The following is a 26,653-nucleotide window of genomic DNA, read 5'->3' as shown; positions in this document are numbered from 1 at the left end:
CCTGGCGTTTTTCATCAAGAAAAAAACGCCGGACAAAAACCCAAGTGGAAACCTAGCCTAACTCTGTCTAAATTCGGGTATTCGGGGTGAACAACAAAAACGCGCCTTTCATGTTCAATTTCATGTTCGCCTGAATACGAATGCACAAGTCTAGTATTTATCCCTCCACTTGATCCTGTGCAGATGCCATAAGTCCGAATTAAAAAGTAACAACTTAAAGGCATCTGTGCTATCTGCTTTAGACAACCATACACCTCTCCCTGCATTGAGTATAGCCAGCATTGTGTTTACTTAAGAGAAAGATTTTCAGCTGGTATGAGGGAATTGATGTTGGGACACACAGAGGAATAAGGAGCTGACAAGTAAAAATACCAATAGGACTGACTCTCCAAATAGGGAAGGGAGGGGAATCAATGGGGCAGATAATTAAGCTTTTTACGAGCTGTGTCATGCCAAATTGAGAGTTGGGTATTTTAGAAAAAATTATGGAAGAGCCACCGTCCCTGTATGGAAATGACTAATTTGGGGGGGGGTCATACTGCAGCTCAGTCGATCAACATTAATCTGATATAGTCATTGCTTGGAGAATAATTTGCATAGTTTACATAGCATGTAGCACCCGGTACAAATGTGGAGAAGCCTGTACTGACTAAAATTGCAACTAGAGGTGTTAAAATTGTTGAAAATTTGAGATCAGCTGAGGAAGGCGATAGGTCTACCTAAGCTATCGTGTGTTTTGGGTGGCATAGGCCCCTGGAGGAAGGGAACTGATGATCCCACAGAGCCGGTGGAGGGCTGTCAGCTGAAGGACAAAAATTAGCCGAATGTGGTGTAGACTGACAGATATGACAAGCACAGACAATGATCTGCGATAATCGTAAAAAAGGATGACCCCCATATTTGTAACCTAGTTCCGCTACTTTGTATAATATATAATTATTTAATTCCTCCCTTCTATTACGATAAACTAAACAGATAACATCTCTGTAAAGTCTGAAGGCCAGAACAAATTCCAAGACAGACACTTTCTTAGCAAATCTGGGTTCTTTAAATTTAAGAACCACCAAGACTTTTCTGCAGAAATGATTTATTATTGGCCAAGTCATTGGAGCTGATTAGGGAGAATACTACATTAACATATTTCCCTTCGAAGATCTCTTTCCTAAGATTTCTTTGAATAAAATGGGCTGGAGAAATCGAAGGGAGAAGTGGCAGGACGGTGGACCTTGGAGTTTTTCATATCCGTAGGAAAAATAATCATACCATTTTGGGGTCATCCAGCAATGATCAACAAAGCATTGTCATTGTCATTGTCATTTCGAGCCACGTGAAGGCGCCACTCAAAAAATAAAATATGTAATGGAAACAGAAGAAGAAGAGAAAGAAAATACTCCAATCTGTGCTCATTGGCAACAGATTCTAAAATTGCCACTGGTTACATGAGTTGCAAGTGATTAGAGAACACATTGTATCCTCCATTTATCTAAATGTGTCCTAGTAGACCCAATTATATTTGCTGTGTAGGAAAATGTCTTCTCCACACTTTTTTTAATTTATCTTCAATATGAAATGTTACTTTGTGTTGCTTATTTAAATAGTCAGAGGGCAAAATGATGATGGAATGGACTCCAACAGTTTTAACATGGAACCCGTCTTCTCACTCTCTGGATCTGACAACAAATCTGGCATCAAAAACATTGTAAGTACATTTTCTAATGTATTTATTTCTGACATACCCAAAATCGTTCTCTTTTTTTAGTTTTTTGGACGCGGATGTTATAGTGCAGCGATCACAGCAAAATTACTGCCATGATCGGAGGGGGGGCTGCTGTATAGTATATTGTTTTTCATGAGTAAATTGAAAACTTTCCCCATTAATTGTACTTAATTGAAAATTGAAAAAGTCCTGGCCTCCTGGGGTTAAAAATGTGGCTGATGAGAGGGGCATGGGTGCCCAGGCGTTAAGCATGTACTGGCCCTGTTATGACGGTTTACAAAGCAGTGGTCTGATCGAGACCTACTTTGGCAAACATTGGTACTAAAAGGGCTGCATTAAAAGTTTTAAAATACCCCAAGTTAATTACCCTGGGTTGTCTACTTTTTAAAAAAATGTACATGCGGGGGGGTGTGATTTACGGATTCATGATGTTATCATTGTTTCTGTTTTGAAATAGTAATACGCTGCTTGTACTTATTGCCCTATAACTTGCTAAAATAAAACCAAGAAAACAGAAAAATATTCGGGATTACTAAACTCTGAATAAATATAGTAGTTATTTAGCAGATTTTTTAAATTAGTTTTTTAGATGAGAAAAATAATGTTTTTGGTTTTCAATTTTTCGCTATACATTAGCCCTCCTGTCCTGAAAACCAACAATATATAATTTGTGTGGGTACACCAAATGAGAAGATAACTACAGTTAAACACCACAGACCTCGGTCACGAAGGTTACAAAAAAAATAGCCCTTAGGGATTAAAAGCCCCATCCCCTAAATCTATACAATAGATGTTTTTGTAGATAGTTACATAGGCTGAAGTTTTTCCAAGTATTCAACCAGTTGCTGTTTAAACGTCTGTACAGAGAATTCCACATCCTTATTGTCCTTACTGTAAAAAACCCTTTCCTCTGCCTTAGACTAAATCTCCTTTCTTCCAGTCTAAACACGTGACCACCTGTCCTATGCATAGTCATGTTTATGAAAAGATTTCCACACAATGGTTTGTATTGCCCCCGTATATATTTATATAATGCTATCATATCCCCTCTGAGGCGCCGTTTTTCTAAACTAAACAGATTTGAATTTGTTAACCTTTCTTTATAACTATAGTGCTCCATTCCTTTTATTAATATTGTAGCCCGCCGCTGCACCCTTTCTAGTGCTATGATATCCTTCTTTAGAATAGGTGCCCAAAATTGCACAGCATATTCAAGGTGTGGTGTTACCATTGATTTATTCAGAGGCAAAATTATATTTTTATCCTGCAAATTGATGCCCTTTTTTATACACAACAATACCTTACTGGCCTTAGCAACTGCTGACTGACATTGCACATTGTTGCCTAGTTTGTTGTCTATAACAGTAACCAAATCTTTCTCATTTGTCGTTATCCCTAGTTCACTACCGTTTAGGGTGTGGAACTGTGTCAAACGCCTTGGCAAAAGAGATTTTAGACAAAAATTTACAAGAACAATTTTTATTTTTTTTAGTCAACTCTTCGAAATCGCACTGACAGTGTTATATCAACAACACCAGAACCTCCTGGAAATGACTCCATCATGAGACGCAGTAAGGAAGATGCACAAGCATACAGGTCAAACAATCTGTCCCTACACTGATATTCATAATATTAGTATATATTAAAGTGTTAATAGACAAAAAATAAAGAACCTTTTTTGTTTTTATAGTCTACCTGATGAGGATGATGATAGCTTAGAACTTGATGGTAAGTTAAAATAAAAAAATAGTAAACTATCATCTGATATGCTTATGAGGTAGATTTGTATGTCTGTGGAACCCTATACAACCCTTTACTTGTGCTAAAAGTAATACACCCTCTCTCACAAAATCAAATAATCAAAGTACTCAAATTGTATAAACAACACGCAAAAATGTTTGTCCCACTAAAAGTGAATTGTGAGTGAGTTAAGGTAAGGTGGAACATTACGCTTTATGAAAAATGTATGAAACCAACAACAGCAAGCTTTCTTGTGTCTAATAATTAAACAATAGTTATTATAGTTTAATATGTGAGATTTCAGGGAATTTCCTTAGATTCAGCTGTGCAGTGTGTTGGATCAACCTGGCTCTTCTAACTGTAGAAACTCAACAGTGTTGGCACTTTATAATACATATTACTGGTAAATAAAGCCATTTACACTAATACAATAAAATTACAGCGTTATAAGCAAAAACCTAAAATTATTGCTGCATTTTATGTATAAGTAAACTTTTATAGAATACACAGTTATAAATAGGCATTACCTGAGGTCTGACTGGTGATGACGAGGGGGCCTTGGCACTTTAAGGCTGTAAGGGTCTGCGTGTATAGTATGTTTTTATACCCACATAACACGCACCAGGCATATCCAGCCGGTGGAGAGTGGCCCACTGGGGATTTGCCTGGTGTACCAGGCCTGGCATTACCAGTCTCTTTGTGAACTTGCTGAATTGGAGGAATGATTTGTTATGTAAAAATATAATTTTAGCAAAATATTAGATAATATCATTAAAAAGGAAGGAAATACTACATGAGGGACTACATCCTGGTACAGAAAACAAGTAAATCCACATAAACAAACAAACAAACAATGTGAGAGTACATATTTGAATAGCAGGTTTTCCTGCTGGGGATAGCAATCCCCTTTCGGAGGTACAAAATGGGAGCCCCCAGTTTTGACTGGAAAAAAAGAGGGCCCATCATATTTTCATCTGGCTTATCCTTCTCTCAGTTCAAAGCTTTCAGCACCTAATGGCTAGTAATCATTTATTATTTGTTGATTTATATAGCGCTATCATATTCCATAGCGCTGTACAAAGAGTAGACAGGACATAACAAGTAGTATATAACATAACAATTTGACTTTCATAAACAACAGGTGAGGAGGGCCCTGGTCAAACAAGCTTACAATCTAGAAGGAGTTAGAGTGTATTACACAAGACTTAAAAATGCCACTGTCTAAGTATTGCAGTACAGGGACTAAGAAAGGTGAGCTTAGAAATATGGGATGAAGGGTGTGCTTGAGGTTGTTGGCGTCTTTAAAGAAATGGATCTTGAGGGATTTTTTGAAGGACAGAAGGCAGGGAGAAATGCAGATAGGCCGGGGAAGGATTTACCAGAGGATAGGGGCAGCCCTTGAGAAATCTTGCAAGCATGCATGAGAGCTTGAAATCAAAGGAGAGGATAGAAGGAGATCAATGGATGAATACAGAGACTGGTTTAGAGATGAGGGAGGAGATTTAAGTAAGGGAACTGCTATGAAGGTCTTTGAAAGTAAGGATTTTGAAATAAATCCTGAAGTGCACAGCCAGCCAATGAAGGGACTGACAGAGGGGAGAGGTGTTACTAAAGCAGTGGTTGAGAAGGATAAGTCTGGCAGCATCGTTCCTGATGGATTGTAGATGGGTGAGACAGGTAAGACCAGCTAAGACACGGTTACAATAGTCAAGGCATAAGAGCATGGACAAGAGCCCTGGTGGCATCTTGTGTTAGGAAGGGACAATTACAGGCAATTTGTTAAGACAGACTGAATGTGGGGTGAACGAGAGGTCAGAGTCAAGGGTAACACCAAAGCAGCGAGCGTGAGGGAATGGGGAGATGATTGCACCATTAACATTTAGGGAACCTGAAGAGGGCATGTGAGCATTTGAGGGAGAGAGTAGGAGGAGTTCCGTTTTGGAGAGATTGCGTTTTAGGAAACGTAGGAAAAGATGCAACCTAGTTAGTTACTCGGTTTAAGGCAGAGGGAGAGAGATAGGGAGAGGATAGGTAGAGCTGACTGTTATCAGCATATAGGTGGTATTGAAAACCAAATGATGATATTAGTTTGGCAAGTGGGGAAGTGTAAAGAGAGAACAGAAGGGGTCCTAGAACTGAGCCTTGGGAACCCCGACCATGGGATTACTGGAGATGAAGAAGCTGAAGGTAGTATGTGAACCACAAGAGAACATTGTCACGCAGACCAAGATCATGAAGAGTTTGAAGAAGAAGAGGGTGGTCCACAGTGTCGAAAAGCAACATAAATATCCAGTAGGTATAGAGTAGTGGCCCTTGGATTTAGCAGTGAGTAGGTCATTAGTAACTTTAGTAAGGATGGTCTCAGTAGAATGTCAGAAGCTAGAACTAGATTAAAGAGGGTGAAGTAATGAGTTGGAAACAAAAAAGGTACAGTGTAGTTAATTGGGTATAAACAATTCTTTCAAGAAGCATTGAGGTGGAGGAAGTAGAGAGATGGAATGGTAGTTGGACAGGTCAGTCAGGTCCAGGGAGGGCTTTTTTCAGGATAGGAGTTTTAGTAGTATACTTCAAGGAAGGTGGGACAGATCCAGTAGAGAGGGAGAGTTAAAAAAATGAGCTAGAGTAGGAACAAGAGTTGATGAAAGAGACTGGGTAAGATGAAAAGGGATCGGGTCAAGGCAACATGTGGTTGGACTAGAGGAAAAAAGAACAGCATGAACCTCCTCTTCGGTGAAAAAAAGAGAATTGGTTTAATGTAGCGCAGGAAGAAGAGTTCAGTGCATGGGAGTCAGAGGGAGAGTGAGGACAGGAAGGAGGACTGTACAGATATTTCATATCTGATAGTTTTCTATTCTCATCAGAATAAAAGTAATCCTAGGAGCCACCAGCTGTTTTTCATGATCATCTAATCAAAGAAATCTGGTTTACTGAAATCTGTTGCTTGACTGTGTAAAATTAATTTTTGTTTCAGAGGAGTTTCAAGACAGATACTTGTATGGACCACCATCTGTTCATTCCTCCTCCTCTTCACACCAGTCAGAAAATTTTGAGAGTTTTGACCTTGAACAAGTCAGCTCAATATTTAGAAAGTTGTCTTTGGAAAGGTAAGGAAACACTATACGGCTGGAATAGATCATACTGCATTAATGCCTTTTTACTATCAACAACCAATGCTACTGTGCATCTGCATTATAAACGTTGAACAAGCAAAGGTGCTGATAATGACCTAGATAATTGCTCCTCAGATTTTCCTTATAGTTTCTAAATTGATAATATAGACCTTATTTGCATACAGTTGTTATGCTCTTCTAACATACAAAAAGGGTCTTGGTGTAGGCCATACCAAGCCTACTGGTCTGCAGTGGACACTTGGGAAATTACTCTGCATATTTTATTTATAGGGTTAAACTAAGCCAAAATGAGAACACATAACTTGCTATTAAGCTTACATTTCTTGTTGCAGACCTTTTCGCCCCTCTGTTACATCAACAGGGCGGATCAGAACCACTAATCACTTTGTACAGCATGCAACATTGAACGGAGATAACCTCAGCACAGAAATCTCTTTGGTTGGTGGAAACCACAGGGGTATTTTTATCAACTTTGTCAAGCCTGGTTCAGGCGCAGAAGAAGCTTCACTGAAAGAGGGGTATCAACTTTTAATGGTAATTGTCCATGCTGCATTGATCTACAGGTTTATCTAATTTAACATGAAAATTGACTATACTACAATAAAACAAATGTTATGTGGGACAGATTTAGTTATACAATAACAAATTGACAAATATAGTTTAGAAATAAGATACATGCTGTAGATATAAATACATCATTTTTGGCACACTTACCAAAAATACATTATTACATTAATGACAAGAAATGGTTACTTGAATTCAATTGTAATGGTTTCACTGAAAGAAATGCAAGATTTTGTGATTAAATTATGCATACTTCTTAAGTAACCAGGATAATGTGATTTGCTCAAAGCCTCAACTATTCTTTTTTGTTTTTGTTTCTGCCAGAAGAATGTTAAAGGGGAGCTCACACATTTTATTACTAGTATCAGATTGAAAAACCATTTTGAAAAATATTGTGTTGCTTTTGTCTGTTTAAAAAGAAAACAAATTTTCGTTTTTACATAATATAACCCCTTAAGGACAATGGGCGGTTCCTAAACCCATTGAAAACAATGCATTTTGAGCCCGTACATGTACGGGCTTTGTCATTAAGGGGATAATCTTTCCAGGCCATTTGTTTGTGTTTCTGCTGTGCTATTTTAGCCTAGTCTACTAGACAAACATCCTGTCACCTTAGTATACTGCCTGTGGTAAACAACAGAATGGCTCATTGTTAATCAACCAGATGGACATTCTGTCTAATTGAAGTCTATTGATCAGTCTTTATTAAAATCATAATTATTCTGACACCAAGGCTAGAATAATCTCTAATTTTAAGGCAAGGCAGGAGGCTCATATTTGCATTTTTAACACTCGTATACCAAAGTCAAGGCCACAGGAGACAAGGTGCGAAAATAAAAAGTGTGAAAAGTAGACATGTGCGTCCAATCGGCCCCCCTTAAAATGTCCGACAGACTATTGCATGCAGCAAGAGAACCAGATACAGCTTCCCCCCTGGACAGAGTGAGCTCCAAAGGACTTCTCAATACCTGCCAGAGAAAGCAGCCGCCGGATCCAGCGAGCCAGAGTGAGGGAAGACACCGGACGAAACATAAGACAGTAACAAAGCAGAGGACGAAAGCAAAGAAGCCGTACTTGGCAGTTAAGAGCGAAGGCACTTGGTTACACACAACTTAGTGCGCCTACCTACCACAAAAGTGACGCCCTCAGGCAAAAAGGAAATCACATTCACCTCAAAAGCATGCACATGCTTCCACACACCAAGAGTGCCAAACTCTCCTGGCCACTTTGTAAGACTTACGTGTCATTGGAGCCCAAGATTCGACAAGCCACCTCCGATATACCAAGGTTTACTCTGGGCTCCCTGAAATCGTCCAGGCAACTAGCGAGAGCTGCTCCTCAAGCACCAGAGGGTGAGGATGACCTTCTGGGTCCTCCAACAGAGATGGAAATGACGGAAGCACCAAGGGGTCCTGGATGGATGTCTCCAGAAGAGCCAGGAACCACGGCTGAGAGGGCCATCTGGAAGTGATCAGAACCAAAGTCCAGCGAGACCACCAGAGATGCCAAACCACTCGAAGGATCATGGTCCTCAGAGCCGCTGGATTTCCAAGAATATTTGCCTGTGAAGCATCCAATGGTTTGCATCCCGCCAATATCTAGAGAACCAATCCGCCAACTGGTTTTGGTTCCCCAGGAGATACTCTGCCCACAGGGTGATGTTGCAAGGAAGGAAGAACTCATAAATCTCCTTTGTCAACTCAGATAGGCGTTTGGAACGTGTCCCTCCCAGGTGGTTGATATACCTTACCACCGATACATTGTCCATTTGTAGAAGAAGACAGCAGTCCGGCCAGGCTCCAGATGGTGAAGGAGCCCACGATGAGCTCAAGACAGTTTATGTGTAACAAGCTTTCCTCCCTTGACCATCGACCCCCGTGGCCTAATCTGAAGGAGGCTGGCGTCGGATTATAGAACGAAGTCTGGAAAAGATCCAAAGATGGCTCTCCTGTCCCACTCTTCCACGTGATGATGCCACTAGTGAAGCTCCTGATGCATTCCTTTGACAGACAAACAGGTGGATCGTATGACGGGGCCTTCCTGAGGTCCTGAGCCTTGAGCTGCTGGAGGGCGCGCTAATGCAGCGGGCTCGGAAAGATAGCTTGGATGGACGAAGAGAGGAGGTTATAAGATGTGACGGAATCTCCAATAGTCCTAGGCTAGTTCCTGTATTTATGTGTGTCAGTCTGTGATGTAACCTGTGGGGTGTCCTGTTCATGTATGATCTTGCGTATTCCTTGTCTTGTTCCATGTAGTGCCCTGTATCATGTATATCTTGTCTGTTATGTTTTTTGCCTGGTCTCCCTATCCCATGCTCGCTATGTTTCAGCTATTACCCTGCTTGGCTTCCACACTCCCAGCCTGCAGTATCCCACACATGAGTCTTGTGCTATGTCTCATGCCTGTTCCAGGGTGCCTGCAGGATTTAACTTCGTTCTGGACTACATCTGCTGCTATATCAGGGCCCTAGATGCTCAACACCCGGGTGGGTGCAGTCACCCTGCACCAGGCCCTGTCCTGTGACTCCACTACTGCATACCGAACTCCTGAACTCCATCTTTGGGCGCGCTGGGTCATTACAGTCGTCTGTATGGACCCAGTTCCTGACAGCTACCTTGAGACCCTGCTCCAGCCCCTTACATGGGTCGTGCTTACTCTGGGAGAGCAGCTGTAGGATATTTGGGTCAAACTCCAGGGTGACCGCAATTTTGTCTGGAAGGGTGGCACGGGGCATTCGGCTCAGAGCTTATTATGGACCTTCTTCTCCAGTGGTCAGCGAGACCACTTTTGTAGGTACTGGCAGACGTACACCGGGAGAGCCCATTCAGTGGCCCTGGGATGGAGCATGGCTGTGGGATCAAAAAGGCCGGTGCACGATGGATCCAGTACAGGGGTGTCCATCAGGGACGAAGTGGACGAGGCAACACATCACCTTGAGAGATGGGGCTCACTCACCATATATTCATGCACAAAGCGCGACATGTGCCTTCCAGGGGAATCTGTGGCTTCTGGGAGGGCAGACTCAACCGAGCCTCCCTCGCACCACTCGTCCAAAAGGGGAAGGGGCCCTTTGGACAAACCTTCCTCTGCTATAGAGAGTCAGGAGGTCCCAGGCGCAGGTACTGCTGCCGCCGATTTAAGGCATTTGGTGGGCACCTTGCCTTTATCCGCAGAGGTGATATTAAATTTAGCTGGCCGGGGCTCATCTTCAGACCTGTCGGAATCTGAATCCCTGATTACCTTAGCAGGCTCTGTAGACATGGGGGGTGTCTGCCCCGGAGAAGTGGAGGGGATGTTAGCAGCCACCTTTGTGAGGGGAGGGGATAAAGAAGACTAGCAGGGAGACAAGCTACCTAGAGTATATAGGGAACAAACTGACCTATCGATGAGCAGGACTCCATGGTGTGTTGTTGGTTCATTTTGGTGTTCTTTGTTAACCTTTTCTTTGCTGCTAGTTGGTGAGAGTTAAGAAGGTCTTGCAAATATGAGCCTCCTGTCTTGGCTTAAAATGTCAGCGCAAACCTATATTACTATATACATCACTGTATTCTGTGCTCAAGGAAAAATATTTTTCCCAGAAGGGCCAATAGTTCAAGGAGCTGCCAAAATAGTGGGCAATTTAGAAAAATAAAGGGTATTAAAACAGGAGGGTGGGAAGGGTTAAATCCAAACTACTAATGACATATTCATTAATTATTTAACAAAAGTTTTGGCCAGGTCTGAGGCCATAGCCTGTGGAGGCAGTGTGTAATGGTCCTGGGAGGTAGACTAACATTAGCTTTTTTTTTTTTTTTTTTTTTTTTTTAAATCTCTACTCCTGTGGGCTACTCTTCCAATGATGCTCAGCCAGCATCATGGTGGACACTTGGCCGGCTGAGAATCATGGGAATTGTAGTTCACAGCTAACATCTGCAGCTTTACTGTTGACTGCACTTCTCATGATGCTCAGCCAACATTGTGGAAGGAGTATGTCTGGCTGAGCCTCATGGGGACTGTAGTTATCAGCAGATGATGTGACAGCTGTTAGTTGTGGATTACAACTCCCATGATGCCTAGTCATGGTGGACAACTGGCCGGCTGAGCATCATGGGAATTGCAGTTCACAGCTAACATCTGCAGCTTTATGTACTGTTAACTGCACTTCCCATGATACTCAGCCAGCATCATGGAAGTAGTATGTATGGCTGAGCCTCATGGGAATTCAATTCAATGTGTTGGTTATTTTTATATGCACAACTGTGCTGACAAAAATGAAAAGTGACAATGCAAGCACGGTATTGTAAAGTCCAATTGCCTGTATTGTTGAGTTGCGCGAGAGCGATTTAAAAAAAAAATGTCCCTCTTTCACATTTTGAAATGCTGGAAGGTATGCTATATCATATGAACTGGTTGTTTTTGGTTGGTCTTGCAGCTAGATGGCTTCATTAAGGGAAGAAAGCAGTGTGTTCCTTTGGATGCATGTACTAAGGAAGAAGCTCATTGGACAATACAGAGGTGTAAAGGACATGTTACAGTCCATTTTAAATCAAATCAAGAAGGTAATGAAAAGGATTATTTTAGAATTATGTTTGGTTTTGTAAATTTCCATAAACAAAAACAGCATGGCAAAATTATTGTTTTAATAATATAACCCATATACTGTACAAAAAGTGCAAATGCATTTTATACAATATTCAAAAGAACCAGAAAATAATGGTTTGGTCTGTGCATTGGCAGTTGTTTTAAGGAATACCACAAAATTGTACCTGGGTACTAACTAAAAAGCCTTCCATTTTATACTGTCTAGCTGATATTAAAATGTCGGTGCTACCAAAGCTTTTATTAATTTTTGCATGATACCCAATGGCTGTTCTAAGAAGATATAAGAACCTTTCCACTCCTCCAGAAAAAAATTAAGGGTAAAAAAAATGAATGTTTGCTTTGAAGAATGTGTGGTTTAGAAGTCCCTAATCAGCTACAATAAAGGCACAATCCACCAGGCTAACAGGTGGTTTGGGTAGAAAATTAAAGTTTATTTCTACATAGACTGGCCTCAGGAGTGTGGACCTTAGCTGGGAGACGACACAATGTGCTAAATTTTATCAGTTCTCGACATTGAAACATTGGATGACACTCGGCCCATGTACTCTGCCAATTTCTGAATACTTTCCTGAGTACCTAGCCTTAGCCTTATGTCTATCCCATGCATGCTTAAACTCCTTCACTATATTAACCTTCAGAACTTCCGTTGGAAGACTATTCTATTCATCTGCTAGTCTCTAAGTAGGGTAATATTTCCTGGTTTTACATTTAAACATTTGCCCCTCTAATTTAAAACAGTGTCCTCTTGTTGTAATAGTATTTCTTCTTTTTGAAAATACTCCTTCTCCTTTATCGTGTTGATTCCCTTTGTTGTTCCAAATATAGTCCATTAACTACAACCCTCTGCTGTCTGTCATTCAGCCACTGCCTAATCCATTCAACAATATTGGGATCCAAAAAGATTGCAGTTTAAAATTTATAGTCACCCGATTTGAAAAAATCTATAATATTAGTTTCGGATGATCTCCCTAAAGTGAACATTTCTGATCATGAAATCTATGATTTTAGATGTTCAACAATCCTATCCTTTAATATAATTTCCCCGCTACTGAGTTAAGATTTACTGGCCTATAGTTGCCTGACTCCTCCCTACTGCCTTTCTTGTAAATGGGCAAAACATTTGCTAATTTCCAATATTCTGGGACTACGCCTGTGAATAATGATTGGTTAAATTAATATATTAAATCTTTTAATCTATTGTGACCGATGTCCAGTGATCAGTCACAAGCGCAGTTGTGAAATATTTTGCCTCTCGCAAAATGGCATATCCCATCCAAAAATAAACAAGTTTCCGTTTGAGGATGCCCCACAGATGCTCAATAGTGTTTAGGCCTGGAGGCATGCTTGGCCAGTCCATCACCTTTACCCTCAGCTTCTTTAGCAAGGCAGTGGTCGTCTTGGAGGTGTGTTTGGGGTCGTTATCTTGTTGGTATACTGCCCTGCAGCCCAGTCTCCGAAGGGAGGGGATCATGCTCTGCTTCAGTATGTCACAGTACATGTTGGCATTCATGGTTCCCTCAATGAACTGTAGCTCCCTGTGCCGGCAGCACTCATGCAGGCCCAGACCATGACACTCTCACCACCATGTTTGACTGTGTACTTGTCTTTGTACTTCTCACCTGGTTCCCACCACACACACACCTGACACCATCTGAACCAAATAAGTTTATCTTGGTTTAATCGGGCCACAGGACATGGTTCCAATAATCCATGTCCTTAGTATGCTTGTCTTCAGCAAACTGCGGGCTTTCTTGTGCTTCATCTTTAGAAGAGGCTTCTAAAGATGATGCACAAGAAATCATCGACCATGGCGAGGCCTGTTCTGAGTGGAACCTGTCCTGTGAAACCGCTGTATGGTCTTGCCCACTGTGCTGCAGCTCAATTTCAAGTTCTTGACAATCTTCTTATAGACCAGGCCATCTTTATGTAGAGCAACAATTCTTTTTTTCAGATCCTCAGAGAGTTCTTTGCCATTAGGTGCCATGTTGAACTTCCAGTGACCAGTATGAGAGAGTGTGAGAGCCATAACACCAAATTTAACACACCTGCTGCCCATTTACACCTGAGACCTTGTAACACTAGCAAGTCACATGACCCCGGTGGAGGGAAAATGGCTAATTGGGCCCAATTTGGACATTTCCACTTAGGGGTGTAACTTTTGTTGCCAAGGTTTAGACATTAATGGATGTGTGTTGAGTTATTTTGAGGGGACAGGAAATTGACACTGTTATACAGGCTATACACTCACTACTTTACATTGTAGCAAAGTGTCATTTCTTAATTGTTGTCACATGAAAAGATATAAAAAATATTTACAAAAATGTGAGGGGTGTACTCACTTTTGTGAGATACTGTACCTTTCCATCAAGACCTGCGATATCAATAATAAAAATATTAAAGAGAATGAGTCCAAGTTCAAATCTCTGAGGTACCCCACTGGTAACAAGACCTTGCTCTGAATATACGCCATTGACTACAACCTTCTGTTTTCTGCCACTCAGCCACTGCCTAATCCATTCAACAATATTGGTATTTAAACTCAGAGATTGCAGTTTATTGTTAAGTCTTCTGTGTGGGACAGTGTAAAAAGCCTTACTGAAATCCAGATACGCAATGTCTACTGCACCACCTTGATCAATTACTTTAGTCACCCAATCCAAAAAATCAATAAGTTTAGTTTGGCATGATCTTCCTGAGGTAAACCCATGTTGTTTTTGATCTTGAAACCCATGTGACTTCAGATGTTAAACCATCCTGTCCTTTAACATGGTTTCCATTAATTTTCCCACTACAGATGTAACACTTACTGGCCCGTAATTGCCTGACTCCTTCCTACTGCTTTTTTGTGAATGGGTACAACATTCACTAATTTCCAATCCCCTGAGACGACTCCTGTTACCAATGATTCGTTAAATAAATCCGTTAACGATTTTGCTAGTACAGCATCAAGCTCTTTTATATAACTTGGGGTGTATCCCATCAGGCCCCATCGACTCATTTGTCTAATATGGCCTCCTTACGAGTTGACTCCTCAACTACTTGTTTTAAAGATAATCCCAGAAAGGAGTTTAGAAAATCTACACTCCGGGCACAACCAGCTACTTTGGTTTTCCAGTTCACATCAGGAAGATTAAAGTAACCCATGATTATAACCTCCCCCTTCACTGTCATTTTAGCTATTTCCTTCACTGGTCACCCACTTGTGCTAGGTTAGATTTTATGTTGTTTTTCACATAAAGGGCCACCCCCCCTTTTTTTTCCTTTTCAAGAGTTTATTATTACAAAAATGTAAAGATAATACAAACGCAGACAATAATACACATAATCACATACATATTGATCCATGTAACACACATTAAATTTCTTACTTACAATATATATATATATATATATATATAAAATGTAAAAAAAGTCATACAATCAAATCCAATTAGATCTTATAATTATTTTCAAACGTATCTTTTTATGTCTAGGTACTAATTGTAAACCCTCTGCTATCTTTCCCTGCCTAATTTAGTGGTTTCATTTTTTGTTTTCTCCATTTCTAGTTAAAATTTTATCTGTAAGCGTAGTGTCTCCCAGCTCGGCATTTCTTGAGCTTTTCACTTTCTGGTTAGATTTTGCTGGCATAAGTATATGTGATATTAAAAAATGATCTGTCTTGTTTAATTGTGGCCACTCTAGATGTAATAGAACAACACTAGGTTTCTTAGGAAGCTCTAATATTCCTATGTTTCTAATAATTTCATAAACCATATCCCACAAAATATTTAATTTATCAAATATGGATATATGTGTCTGGTTTCTTTTGACATCTCCAACAACATGATGGTACTGTGGGAAAGATCGTATGTATATATGCTGGTACCAGGTACCATCTCATATTGATCTTATATTGCGTTTCAAGTATATTTAAGCACAAGACAGAGAGCTTAAGTCTATATATTATATTTGTCCATTCATTTTTCATATTGGTTATGAATGTCTCTTTCTTTCTCCCCCTTAATATACCGCATTCTGTTAATTTACTTATCTTGATCTCCTTCTTTGATAGTAAATCTATATCTATTTCTGTCCTATCTGCCTGATTCATCAGGGCCTGAGAAATTCCGCTTTTAATTCTTGCATATGTAAATACTTCTCTTGCTAAGAGGTCATTTTCTGTCTTTAAATCATTAAATGATTTAATTGAATTTTCCTGAAGATCTTCCATATATCTAATTCCTCTTGCCCTCCAATTTTTAAATCTATGTCTTCATTTAACATTTTTTAAATTTAAAAGGATATATTGTGCGATATCACTTTCTGGAGGTTTGTTGCTTTGTCTGTGTTTTCTCAAAAAATCTAAAAGATTAAGTATTAGTCTGTTTTTCCTGGGGTAGCCACATTAGCAGACCTAAATCAATTCCATTAGTTTGAACTTGCTCCATCCTATACCATCCTTCACTGTTACTATCTAGTATTTGCCAACGGCTTAGATGGAACAACGAATATGCATTTAGGTTTTTGGATAGTAACCTTTGAGATATTCTGAAATTATAAAAAAAAAAATTGTATATTATTTAACCAGTTTTTTGAAAATCTCAAGGGTATTCATCTAAAAATATAGAGCCAATTGGGGAGATTATATGCTTTCAGTATGTTTATACGACCCCCACCCAGATATCTCCAAGTTTCCCCATTCTTTCATATGCTTAGTAATCTTTTCCCTTATTATTCTCTAATTAGTCTCAGTCACTTTAGACGACTCACTCGTGATTTGTATTCAGTTCTCTCTTTACACCATATAAATATGTATTCACGATGGATATTCTCCACTTCTTTACATTTATTCCTAATATTGATGATTTAAAAATATTTAGTTTATAATTTGACATCCTTCCGTGTTTTAAACATTTCTTGTAACACCGCTTTTATACATATTTCTGGTTCTAATAGCAGAAGCAAGATGTCATCTGCATATAGGTTTATTTTGAGATCTTCAGGGTCTGCTGGTACTCCTATTATCTTTACTTCTCCTTATATGCTGAGCCAGGGGTTCTAATGGTAGTACATATAGGAGCGGTGATAGGGGACAACCTTGCATTGTTCCATTTTAAACATTAAATCCTTCTGAACATATTCCTGCTCCTGCTATTCTGGCAGTAGGTATAGAAAAAAATCTTAATTGCATTAAGGAATCCCCCTTCAATTCCAAATGTATTCATTGTCTGGAAGAGAAATCCCGTTTACTCTATCAAATGCTTTTTCTGCATCTAAAGTTAATATAGTAAATGGGGTTACTCTGCCTGACACAACCTCCAAGATATCGATCAGTCTTCGAAGATCTTCCTTTTATAAAGCCTACTTGATATTTATATACTAATAGGGGAATTATTTATTTCAATCTTTCAGTTAATATTGTAGAATATATTTTAACATCACAATTGATAAGGGAGATCGGTATATAGTTCCCTATATTCGTTGGATCTTTATTAGGTTTCAATAAGGGTATAATATTGGCCTGTAGTAATTCTATTGGGAGGGTCTCTGATTTAGTCCAGTCATTAAATATTTCACATAATTGTGTAACTATTTTATCTAGAAATAGTTTTAAAACATTTCTGTTAAAATCATCTGGATCTGGTGCTTTATTGGATTAAAAATTTTTGATGTTTTTATTTCTATTAACAATATGGGTCTATTCAGCTTTTCTTTGTATATTTAGATCATTCCGGTAAATTGGCCTCGTTCAAGTATTCTTGAATTTTATCTACTCTTATAGTTTCTTTTAAATTATATATTTCTTTATAATTGGTATCTCCTTTATATATAATCTTATAAATCTTAATAATAATAATGTTATTGTTTCTTTTCTTTAATTTTGCTGTCATTAATCTGACACCTGTTACCCATGTGATAATATTTTATATTTAATGGTTCCATATTTTCTTTAGTTTTTAATATTAGTTGATCGTTTATATCTTTTTGTATCTTGCTGATTTCTTTTCCTAAAGCCTGGGTTGGATTTATTTTGTTTATTTAATTAAGTTGATATAGAGACATATATAACTATGATAACCTAGGGAATTCATTCTTTTTCATATATGATCCCATTATCACACATTTAAATGTACACCAGACATTAGTAAGGAATGTATCTACATTAAAGAAATGTATTATCTCTTCTAATCGAGCTTTGATTATCATCTCCCCAAATCATGTCTATGCGAGAATATGAGTGATGTACTCTAGAGAGATGTGTATAATAGAGTACTTGAGTACTAGAGTACTACAAATAGTTTATTTGCCTTAATTACATTTTGTAACATTTTTGATTGATTAATAAAGTTGGAGAGAAACAAGAGCAGGTCATCAGCAAAAGTGACCACCTTCAACTCAGCCCCTCCCTCAGGAATGCCCTCCAAGCGGCTAATCAAGCGGATCAGTGGTTCAATGGCCAAACTGAAAAGCAGTGGAGATAAAGGGCAACCCTGACGGGTACCCCTCCCCAATCTAAATCTTGGCAAATTCCATCTGTTCACCAAGAGCTTGGCCAAAGGCGATTTATATAATGCCTGAAAAAAATGCCAAATGTAAAACGAAGGCCAAAATTATGAAATTTAAAAAAAGACGTGAGATATTGCCACGAGATACGATCGAAGGACTTGTCAGTGTCACAGCTAATAATTATAGCAGATTTATTGTTTGCCACCTTAATGGCAACAATGGCCGAGATCAAACTCTTGACCAATCAGCCTTGCCAAGATAGATTGAAGTCGTGACACCAGCACCACAGTTAGAATTTTAAAATCTTGATTCAGAAGAGAAATCGGGCGATAGGAGGACATTAGTGCGGGGTCTCGATTAGGTTTAGCAACGAGCACGATCCTAGAAAGATTAAAATCCCTCGGGGACTCCCCCCGAGCTAACAATCGATTATACAATTCAGAAAGATGAATTGACAGATGGGGTGCTAAGATCCTATAATATTCTGCACTAAGACCATCGGATCCCGGCATCTTATGATTCGGCAAGGATTTAATAATTGACCGAATCTCCTGTAGAGACATGGGTGCTTCCAGCACATCCCTATCTTGCTACGATAACTTGGGAATCTTGCTTGTTGGAAAGTCCTAAGCATAGCATCTATGCTTTATAGGAGAGTTATTGTAAGGACTTACCTGCCTCTCTGGTCCCGCGGCGTGGCCGGTCCCGCGACGCTTCCTCCTCTGCCGGCTTCCCGGGCAGCGAGTACCACCGCTACCCTGTCGGCGTCTTTACCGCGTGGCCGACCACGCGGCAAACAGGTAGCACATCTGTAACGTGTTCTTATAACCTCGGGTGACCTCCTTAATGCAGGACACACCTCCACCTGTCCCTATTTAAACCTGGACTTCCTCTTCTGGGTCACCCTTGGTTGGTGTATTCCGTGGTTTTCCTGTGCGAGTTGCTGTGACTATTTCTTCGTTTGACCCGGCTTGCTGACTTTGCTCCTGTTTTCTGATTTGGCTCCTGTTCTCTGATTGTTGGTATTGACTCGGCTTGTTTGACTACTCTTCTGGATTTGATTCGGCTTCCTGCTTTACTGGTTACCAGACCTGATTCTCGGTTCCAGCTCTCCTGGCTACTCCTGGTTCCTGTTTGCCTGGCTCACTCCGCCATCCGGGTCCTCCTCATCCAATCGTTACAGTTACGTCCCTCAACACTGCAGGAAAGAAAACGAAGTGAGCTGATAGAATGCACCTTACTGATGGGGGGGAATAGAAGTAGATGCCATTAACCCACACCCCTCCAGGGAAAGGGAACCATATGACAGGTGGAAGAATCCTATGTCCCAGGGGGTCCCAGTGAGCCCCCAACCAGACAAACACAATGGCACAGAAAGGAGGAGAACACACAATTTGCCCATCTGCAAAACAGATCCTCTTATTTTTTCCCACATTTTAACCCAAACAGAAGTGCTTTCTTATACACACCATAAAAATCCCATAAAACAAAAAAAACAAGAAACAGTACAAGAACCATTGTAAGTTCCACGTCAGGAAAGTGATAAAATGCACGACACTAATAAGAGACAGAAAGAGAAGAGCGAGGAGGGGTAGAAGAAAGAGGGGGAGACCCAGCACCTCCTGGTGAAACCCGCGACTCCACCAATGTGGCCGAACCAGAGGCAAGGAAATGTCTGGCCTCATCCGGGGATTCAAAAAGGAAGGTCTTCCCATCATAGTACACCCTTAACTTTGCCGGGTACAGCAGAGTGAACTTTATCTTCTTACTACGCAATTCAGTACAAACTTGAGAGAATTGTAGGCGTTTCGCCACCACAGCAGCCGAGAAATCTTGAAACAAGAGTAGCCGATGACCCTGATAACGGAGGTCTTGAAGTTTACAGTATGCCTCGAACAGTCTTGTTTTGTCCTGATAATTCAGCACCCGGAAGATGACCACTTGAGGCCTCGCTGGGGTCCCCTACCCTCAGGACCAATTCGATGAACTCTCTCCACAAGGACCCTATCGAAGGGAGGTTGAAGCCCAAACGCCTTTGGCAACCAGTCACTGACTATGCCCAGAGGAAACCTTCTCAGTCTCAGGGAGCCCAATCAGCCAAAGATTGTTGCGTCGGCTACGGTTTTCCAAGTCCTCTAGGCAATCCTGCAACTGGAGAATAGTAGCCTCTTGAGTTTGAACTGTTGTGGACAAGGCAGCATATTGTCGATGGAGACAGCCAGCGTATCGAACTTTGTGTCCAGAAGCAGAGAAATAAGATTTACAATGTCTTGTGCCGTGAGTGGAGCAGAACGCACATCATCCTCCAAGGCATCGGGCGAGAGGGCTTTTTTTCTGAGAAGGAGGCAGTTGTGTGGGTTTAGCTGTTCCTTTCAGTCTCTCCTGGGTTTTACCCTGCCTGGTGGAAGATTTAAGCGGGGATCCATGTATTTCTCCATGGGTCCTTGAAGGCACTGCTCCCCCCTGACAGCACAAGAGAAGGGACAGAGAGAAAGAAAAGGAGAAAAGAAGAAGGGGGACACCCAAGAACAGGAGGGAAACCCCCAAGTAGGGCAGGCAGAGACAAATAAACCAGTAGACACTAATCTGGCAGGTAATGTAAGAGAGTTATAACAAAACAACAGCAAAAAGGATCCACAACCCCCACATCAAGCTGACAAGGTGAAATCCCAACAGCTGGATACAGACACAGAAACATATAAAAAAAGTAAAAATGTCAGATAGGCAACGTCACGCCCACAGCGAGCTTCCAATAGAAGTAGGGGAAGTTCAAGCTAGCAGACCAGAGAACATGGGAGACATAAACAGCGAAGATAAGGCGATCTTCAAACACACAAAAAAACCCACAATAAAATAATATAAAAATATTAAAATGTCAGGGGGAAGATGCCAACTGGCAAATGTCACAGCGAGCTTCCAGTGTGAGAAGGGGAAGTTTAAGCCAAATGACCCAGTAAAGAAAAAATAAGGCGAGCTTCAAACAGAGATTCAACAAACTTCAAGCTAGCAAGTTAATTCGCCCCTGTAACACAAATAACCCGTCCACCACCCAAACCAAAATAAAGAACCCCCCAAATGATATGTAAAGGACCCCGGTAGCAGAAAATATGCAGTCCCCATAACTCAAAAACAGTGGTTGTAGACCACGTCCATCCAAACTGCATCTGCACCAGGAACAGCCAAGACAGCCAGGTGAGCAAAGCGGGAAGGAAGAGAAGAAGGAGAAGAGAGGGAAAAAAAATTATCTACAAATAATTGCCTTCTATTATTTCGATCAATATAAGTGGAACATATTTTATTCTATATAAATTTCTTCCTGTACTAACTTTTTTTCTTTTAATATTTGTTTTTTATGTGCCTACTTTTTATAATCATGTGAGTGAAATCCCGTATAATTGCCTTCTATTATTTCGGTATTATTGTCTATATAAGTGAAACATATTTTATTCTGTATAACTTTAGACCTATAGTGTCCTGGTATTCATGGTATCCTATTATTTGCTATCTTATCAGCAAATTATTTTAATATTTGTTTACTTATGTGCTCAGTGTTGATTAGATTATTTCTCTCTATTATGTGCCTTTTTCTTATAGACATGTGAGCTGAATCCCTTCAGAAACCTCTTGTGATTGTAGATTAAGAATAAATAAATTAAATAGACAATGCCTTTTCTGTCTTTTCAATATAAAGAGTACCCCGGTATTGATATGTCCCATCATTTTTCTCATTATACCATGTCTCAGTAACAGCCACTATAGCAATATTCTCAATTGCCACTACTGTTACAAGTTCATGGATCCTATTCCTTAAACTGCAAGTATTTGTAGACATGAACTTTAGCTTGTCATTTAACGCTAATGCTGCAATCGCTTTCTGACCTTATTTTGGGGGGCAAAATATATGCTCCTCCCTATTATATGTACAGACCAAGCCCCCAGATCCATACTGTCTAGCCCGGTATTTATCCCCCCCCCATTCCTGGTTTAAAATCTCCTCCAGCCATCTTGCCATTCTATTCCCTAGCACATTAGACCCCCTTTGCATTCAGGTGCAATCCATCATTACTATAGAGATCGTACCCCAAAGCAAAATCAGCCCAGTGCTCCAAAAACCCAAAGCCCCCCATCTTACACCAAGACTTCAGCCATGCATTTAGCTTCCTATTCTCCCGCATGACACAGGTAGTATCTCTGAGAATACTATCTTGGACGTCCTTTTTTTAATCTTACTCCCTAAATCCCTAAAATTACCTTTTAGGACACTCCATCTACCTCTTACTAGGTCATTGGTGCCAATGTGCACTAAGACAGCTGGATCCTCACCAGCCCCTCCCAATAATCTATCCACTCTGTCTGCAGAATACCGAACCTGGGCACCCGGGAGACAGCAAACCATTTGGTTGCTGTGATCAGAGCCACAGATTACCCTGTCTTTTCTCTTAATTATAAAATCCCCTACCACCACAACCTTCCTGGGCTTCCCTTCCTTCTGGATCCCCTGTATACTGGATGATCTGCTTTCTTGGCTATTAGGGAGAACAGCTTTTTCCAGAATTCTCACTTCTGAGTCTGCCTCCCCAACATGCACAGTTAAATGGGGAAATTTGTTGGAATGGAAAAACTCTGGACTGGCTTCCCTCTTCCCTCCCCCACTGTAACCATGTCTAACTGTCACCCAGCTATGAGCCTGGCACCCTTCTGACTGATCTCCTCCGTCATTGCTAGGGGTCCCATCTAAACTCTGTTCAGTGAACAAGAGACTCCTCTCAAGATTGTCAATCTCTCTCAGTGTTTCAATGTGCCTCTTCAGAACTCCAACCTCAGCTTCCAGAGAGGCCAGTTGTTCACACTTGCCACAGTGATATGGACACAGGCACTGCTGTTCCAAACATGCATACATCTGACATGATGTGCACTGAGTGAGATCTCCAAGCTTGTTCATACTATGGCGAGACATGCATATTTATATCTGTCAGGGTCCATCTAGGCTGCGGAGCTGCATATCTCTGTTTTTCCCTGCCTTGCCTCCCATGTTTTGCTGTGGTCCATTCCTGGATTTCCATATGCTCTGTTCTGTACCTCTGATTCCTGGATTCTAGTTCTGCTCTTTGATTCAGCTTCTGTTTCCTTTATAAGGTGTGCCCCATCTGTTTGTTATGTTTGTCTCAGTCTGCGGTCTAAAGGTATGTCCTTCTCGGTTCTGTGTTGAGATTTAATGTTTAGTTTATTAGTAATTCAGTAAGCAGGGTTTAGCGTTAGGACCTACTGAATACTGGAGTACTTTGGCGTAGTGGTGGGCTAGGCATACTACGGCCATATGATGTGATGGAATCTCCAATTGTTATCACATAGTCCTAGGCTAGTTCCTGTATTCATGTTTGTCTGTTTCTTATGTACTTTTGCCCTCCTTTCCCTGAATCATCTGAGGATTTCAGTTCCTCTCTCCTCTCCCCATGTCCCAGTTAAGATGTCCTATACTTGCTTAAAGGAGAAGCGTCCGAGGATTCTGGCTCCTCACTCCATCCTGTGTTCCTTGCCTTGTTCCCTGTCCTTTGTTGTGTCCTGTACATGTATGTCTTTTCTGGTTATGTTTTTTGCTCATTCTCCCTGTCCCTTGCTCGCTCTGTCCCTCTTGCTTGCTATGTTTCTGCTGTTACCCTGCTTAGCTTCCGTAGACAAACATAACAAACGGGTGGGGCACACCTTATAAAGGAAACAGGAGCTAAAGCAAAGAGCAGAACTAGAATCCAGGAATCAGAGGTACAGAACAGAGCATATGGAAATCCAGGAATGGACCACAGCAAAACATGGGAACTGAGGCAAGGCAGGGAAAAACAGAGATATGCAGCCCCGCAGCCTGGATGGACCCTGACAATATCTAGCTTACCTTACTTTCTCTTTACAATTCTTGTGTTGGCCACTTACAGAAAGCAAGTGACTTAAACAATGCAAGCTCCTAACTATGATACTTAAAGATATTATAAAAAAAAGCACAAGAGGGAAATGCATGCAGATGGAGAAACTTTAGAACAAGAGATCATAGTCTAAAAATAGAGGATCAGAGGTTTAGGTGTAATGTAAGGAAGTATTACTTTACTGCAAAGGCAGTAGATATGTTGACCAGCCTCTCATCAGATGTGATAGGTCAGTGGTTCTCAACCCATGTATCCTCAGGACCCACATTTGTCTTTGGTCATTAAGTCATGACCCAAAAATAATTTAATTTCCGAAACATTATATTTTATTCCATAAAACAACTTGTGCAGTATTCCACATACATATATATGCCATTTTTAAACAGTAAACAAACAGTAAACAAACAAACGGATACTTTGCACAATCACAGCGCTAGTGAAAATTAATTGTGCAATAATCACAGTGCTAGTGAAATGAAAGTGCCATTGAGGGAAAAACCCAATAAATAAACAGTCATTGCAACATATGAGGTAGAACTAATAATGGGTTGAGATGGAAGGATATTCAGCCATAACATTACACCAAAACTGGGAGAGGGTTAACTCAGTAAAAAAAAAATTTAGCATCTGATCGCATGAAAGCTTTACAAGCTGACTCTCTTCGTTGCTTGGCAACATGACGCTTTCCAAATCAATTCCAAAGGGATCGCGTGTCAAGCCGTCATCCCTGTGCTGCTCTGGAAAGTAGTCTTTAAAACGTTCCTGCAGCACAGAGATGTTCTACTATAGTGTTCTTCAGTTCATTTCTGCCTGTGGAGTCCGGGTGTGTAAGCTCATGACTAGCATTGGGGAACATATCAAATCTCTCTTTGCAAACATGACTTGTCCACAATGCCATTTTCTTTTTGAAAGCCTCGATTTTTTCAATCTGTGCAAAAATATTGTGTCCCTTCCGTTGCATTTAATGTGTTCAGCTGCTCAAACACATCTGCAAAATAAGCAACTTGTACAAGCCACGTGTCACTGTTAAACAGATCGGCAAGAGTTGAGTTGCACTCTTAGTTCGTATAAACGTGAGAGAACTTTGCCCCTGGAAAGCCAGCGCACCTCCACATGATACAGCACCTGTACATGTTCACTGCCCAGGTTTATGCACAGCTTCTGAAAACACCTGGCATGCTTGGCACTCTGTTTAATGTAGTTCACCACTTTGACAGCATCTTTCAAAGTTTTGTGAAGCACTGGCACCATATCCTTGGCTGCTAATGCCTCCCTGTGCAAAAAACAATGGTTCCAAACCGCATTTGGTGCCTTTTCAAGAATTCTCTTCGCCACCCCTGAGTGTTTTCCAATCATGCAGGCTGCACCATCGGTTGTGATTCCGGCACACATATCCCATATCAAGCACACTGAATCCAAGTATGAATCCAAAGTACTGAAAATGTCCTCACATAAACCAGGAAAATGGCATGGTTCACAACATCCGTGGATTCATCCAATTGTAATTAATAGTATTTGTTAGTGTTGATGCGAACTGTGGTCTGCTGTTTTATGTCACCTGACATTTCTTGAATCCTCCTGCGTATCGTGTCATTGGATAGTGGAATTGTCTTCAATTTATCTGCAGAAGATTGATCCAGGACCTCTCTGGCCATATCAATGGCGGCAGGTAAAATAAGGTCTTCTGCAATACGATGAGCTACGTGGTAAGATGCTCAGAGTGCCTGCTCTTGCTTTGAACAAGAAGATTTTTGTGATGCCCTCAGCTCTTGTAGTTTTCGTTGAAAATACTCAACAGGTTTTTCTGCAAAGGCCGGGTGTTTTGTGTCTAAATGGCGCTTTAGCTTTGATGGCTTCATGCTTTCATTAGCCAATGTTTCGCTACACAAAACACACTGTGGTTTCTGTCCATCATGTCTCTCTTCAATATATGAAATGTAATATAATTTGTATCATATTTAGGTTTTGAGGCCATGTTGACTGAGGAACGCTGCTTTGGGTGTACTTCAGCAAACTTAGATAAAATCCTGTAAGGTTCCAGTGAAGGATATCCAATTTACTCCTCCAGAGATGATGGTGTATTCTCCGTGGCGTTCAAATTCCTGAATGTAATGGGAAGTCTCCAGTGACAGTGAGGGGATAGGGGAAGTAGTGAGGGCAGTGGTGGGGTATATGGGCTGTAATAGGGGATAATATTTATGGTGTGGGCATATGGGCAGTATTGGAGGATATGGGCAGTGGTGGGGAACAGTGGCTGTGGTGATGGAAACAAAGGGGCTGTGGTGGGTGGACAGGGCTTGTGGTGTCTGGGTAACTGGGGCTGAGATGGTGCATAGGGGCTGTGATGAGGGACAGGGATTGTGGTGTAGGGATAACTAGGGCTGTGTGGGGGTAACTGGGGCTGAGATGGTGCATGGGGGCTGTGGTGAGGAGTAGGCAGAGGCGTATATAGGGTATGGCAGCCATGGCACGTGCCATGGGCGCCATCTCAAGGGGGGTGCCGGTGAGCGGCTTTT

At 40.9% G+C, this 26,653-nt stretch overlaps 1 protein-coding gene across 1 annotated transcript in view; it reads left to right on the top strand.

Moving 5' to 3' along the window:
• CARD11 (caspase recruitment domain family member 11) overlaps positions 1–26,653 on the top strand; it is an 84,797-nt gene that overhangs the window by 38,617 nt on the left and 19,527 nt on the right. Inside the window, exons 10-15 of the mRNA XM_053470704.1 lie at positions 1,599–1,699; positions 3,210–3,313; positions 3,408–3,445; positions 6,429–6,561; positions 6,921–7,122; positions 11,564–11,690. Coding sequence (XP_053326679.1) covers positions 1,599–1,699; positions 3,210–3,313; positions 3,408–3,445; positions 6,429–6,561; positions 6,921–7,122; positions 11,564–11,690 — 705 coding nt within the window. The remainder of the gene's footprint in view (positions 1–1,598; positions 1,700–3,209; positions 3,314–3,407; positions 3,446–6,428; positions 6,562–6,920; positions 7,123–11,563; positions 11,691–26,653) is intronic.

The sequence above is a fragment of the Spea bombifrons genome, chromosome 7 (genome assembly GCF_027358695.1).
Source record: "Spea bombifrons isolate aSpeBom1 chromosome 7, aSpeBom1.2.pri, whole genome shotgun sequence".
NCBI lineage: Eukaryota > Metazoa > Chordata > Amphibia > Anura > Pelobatidae > Spea > Spea bombifrons.
This window is presented reverse-complemented; position numbering and strand designations above follow the sequence as displayed.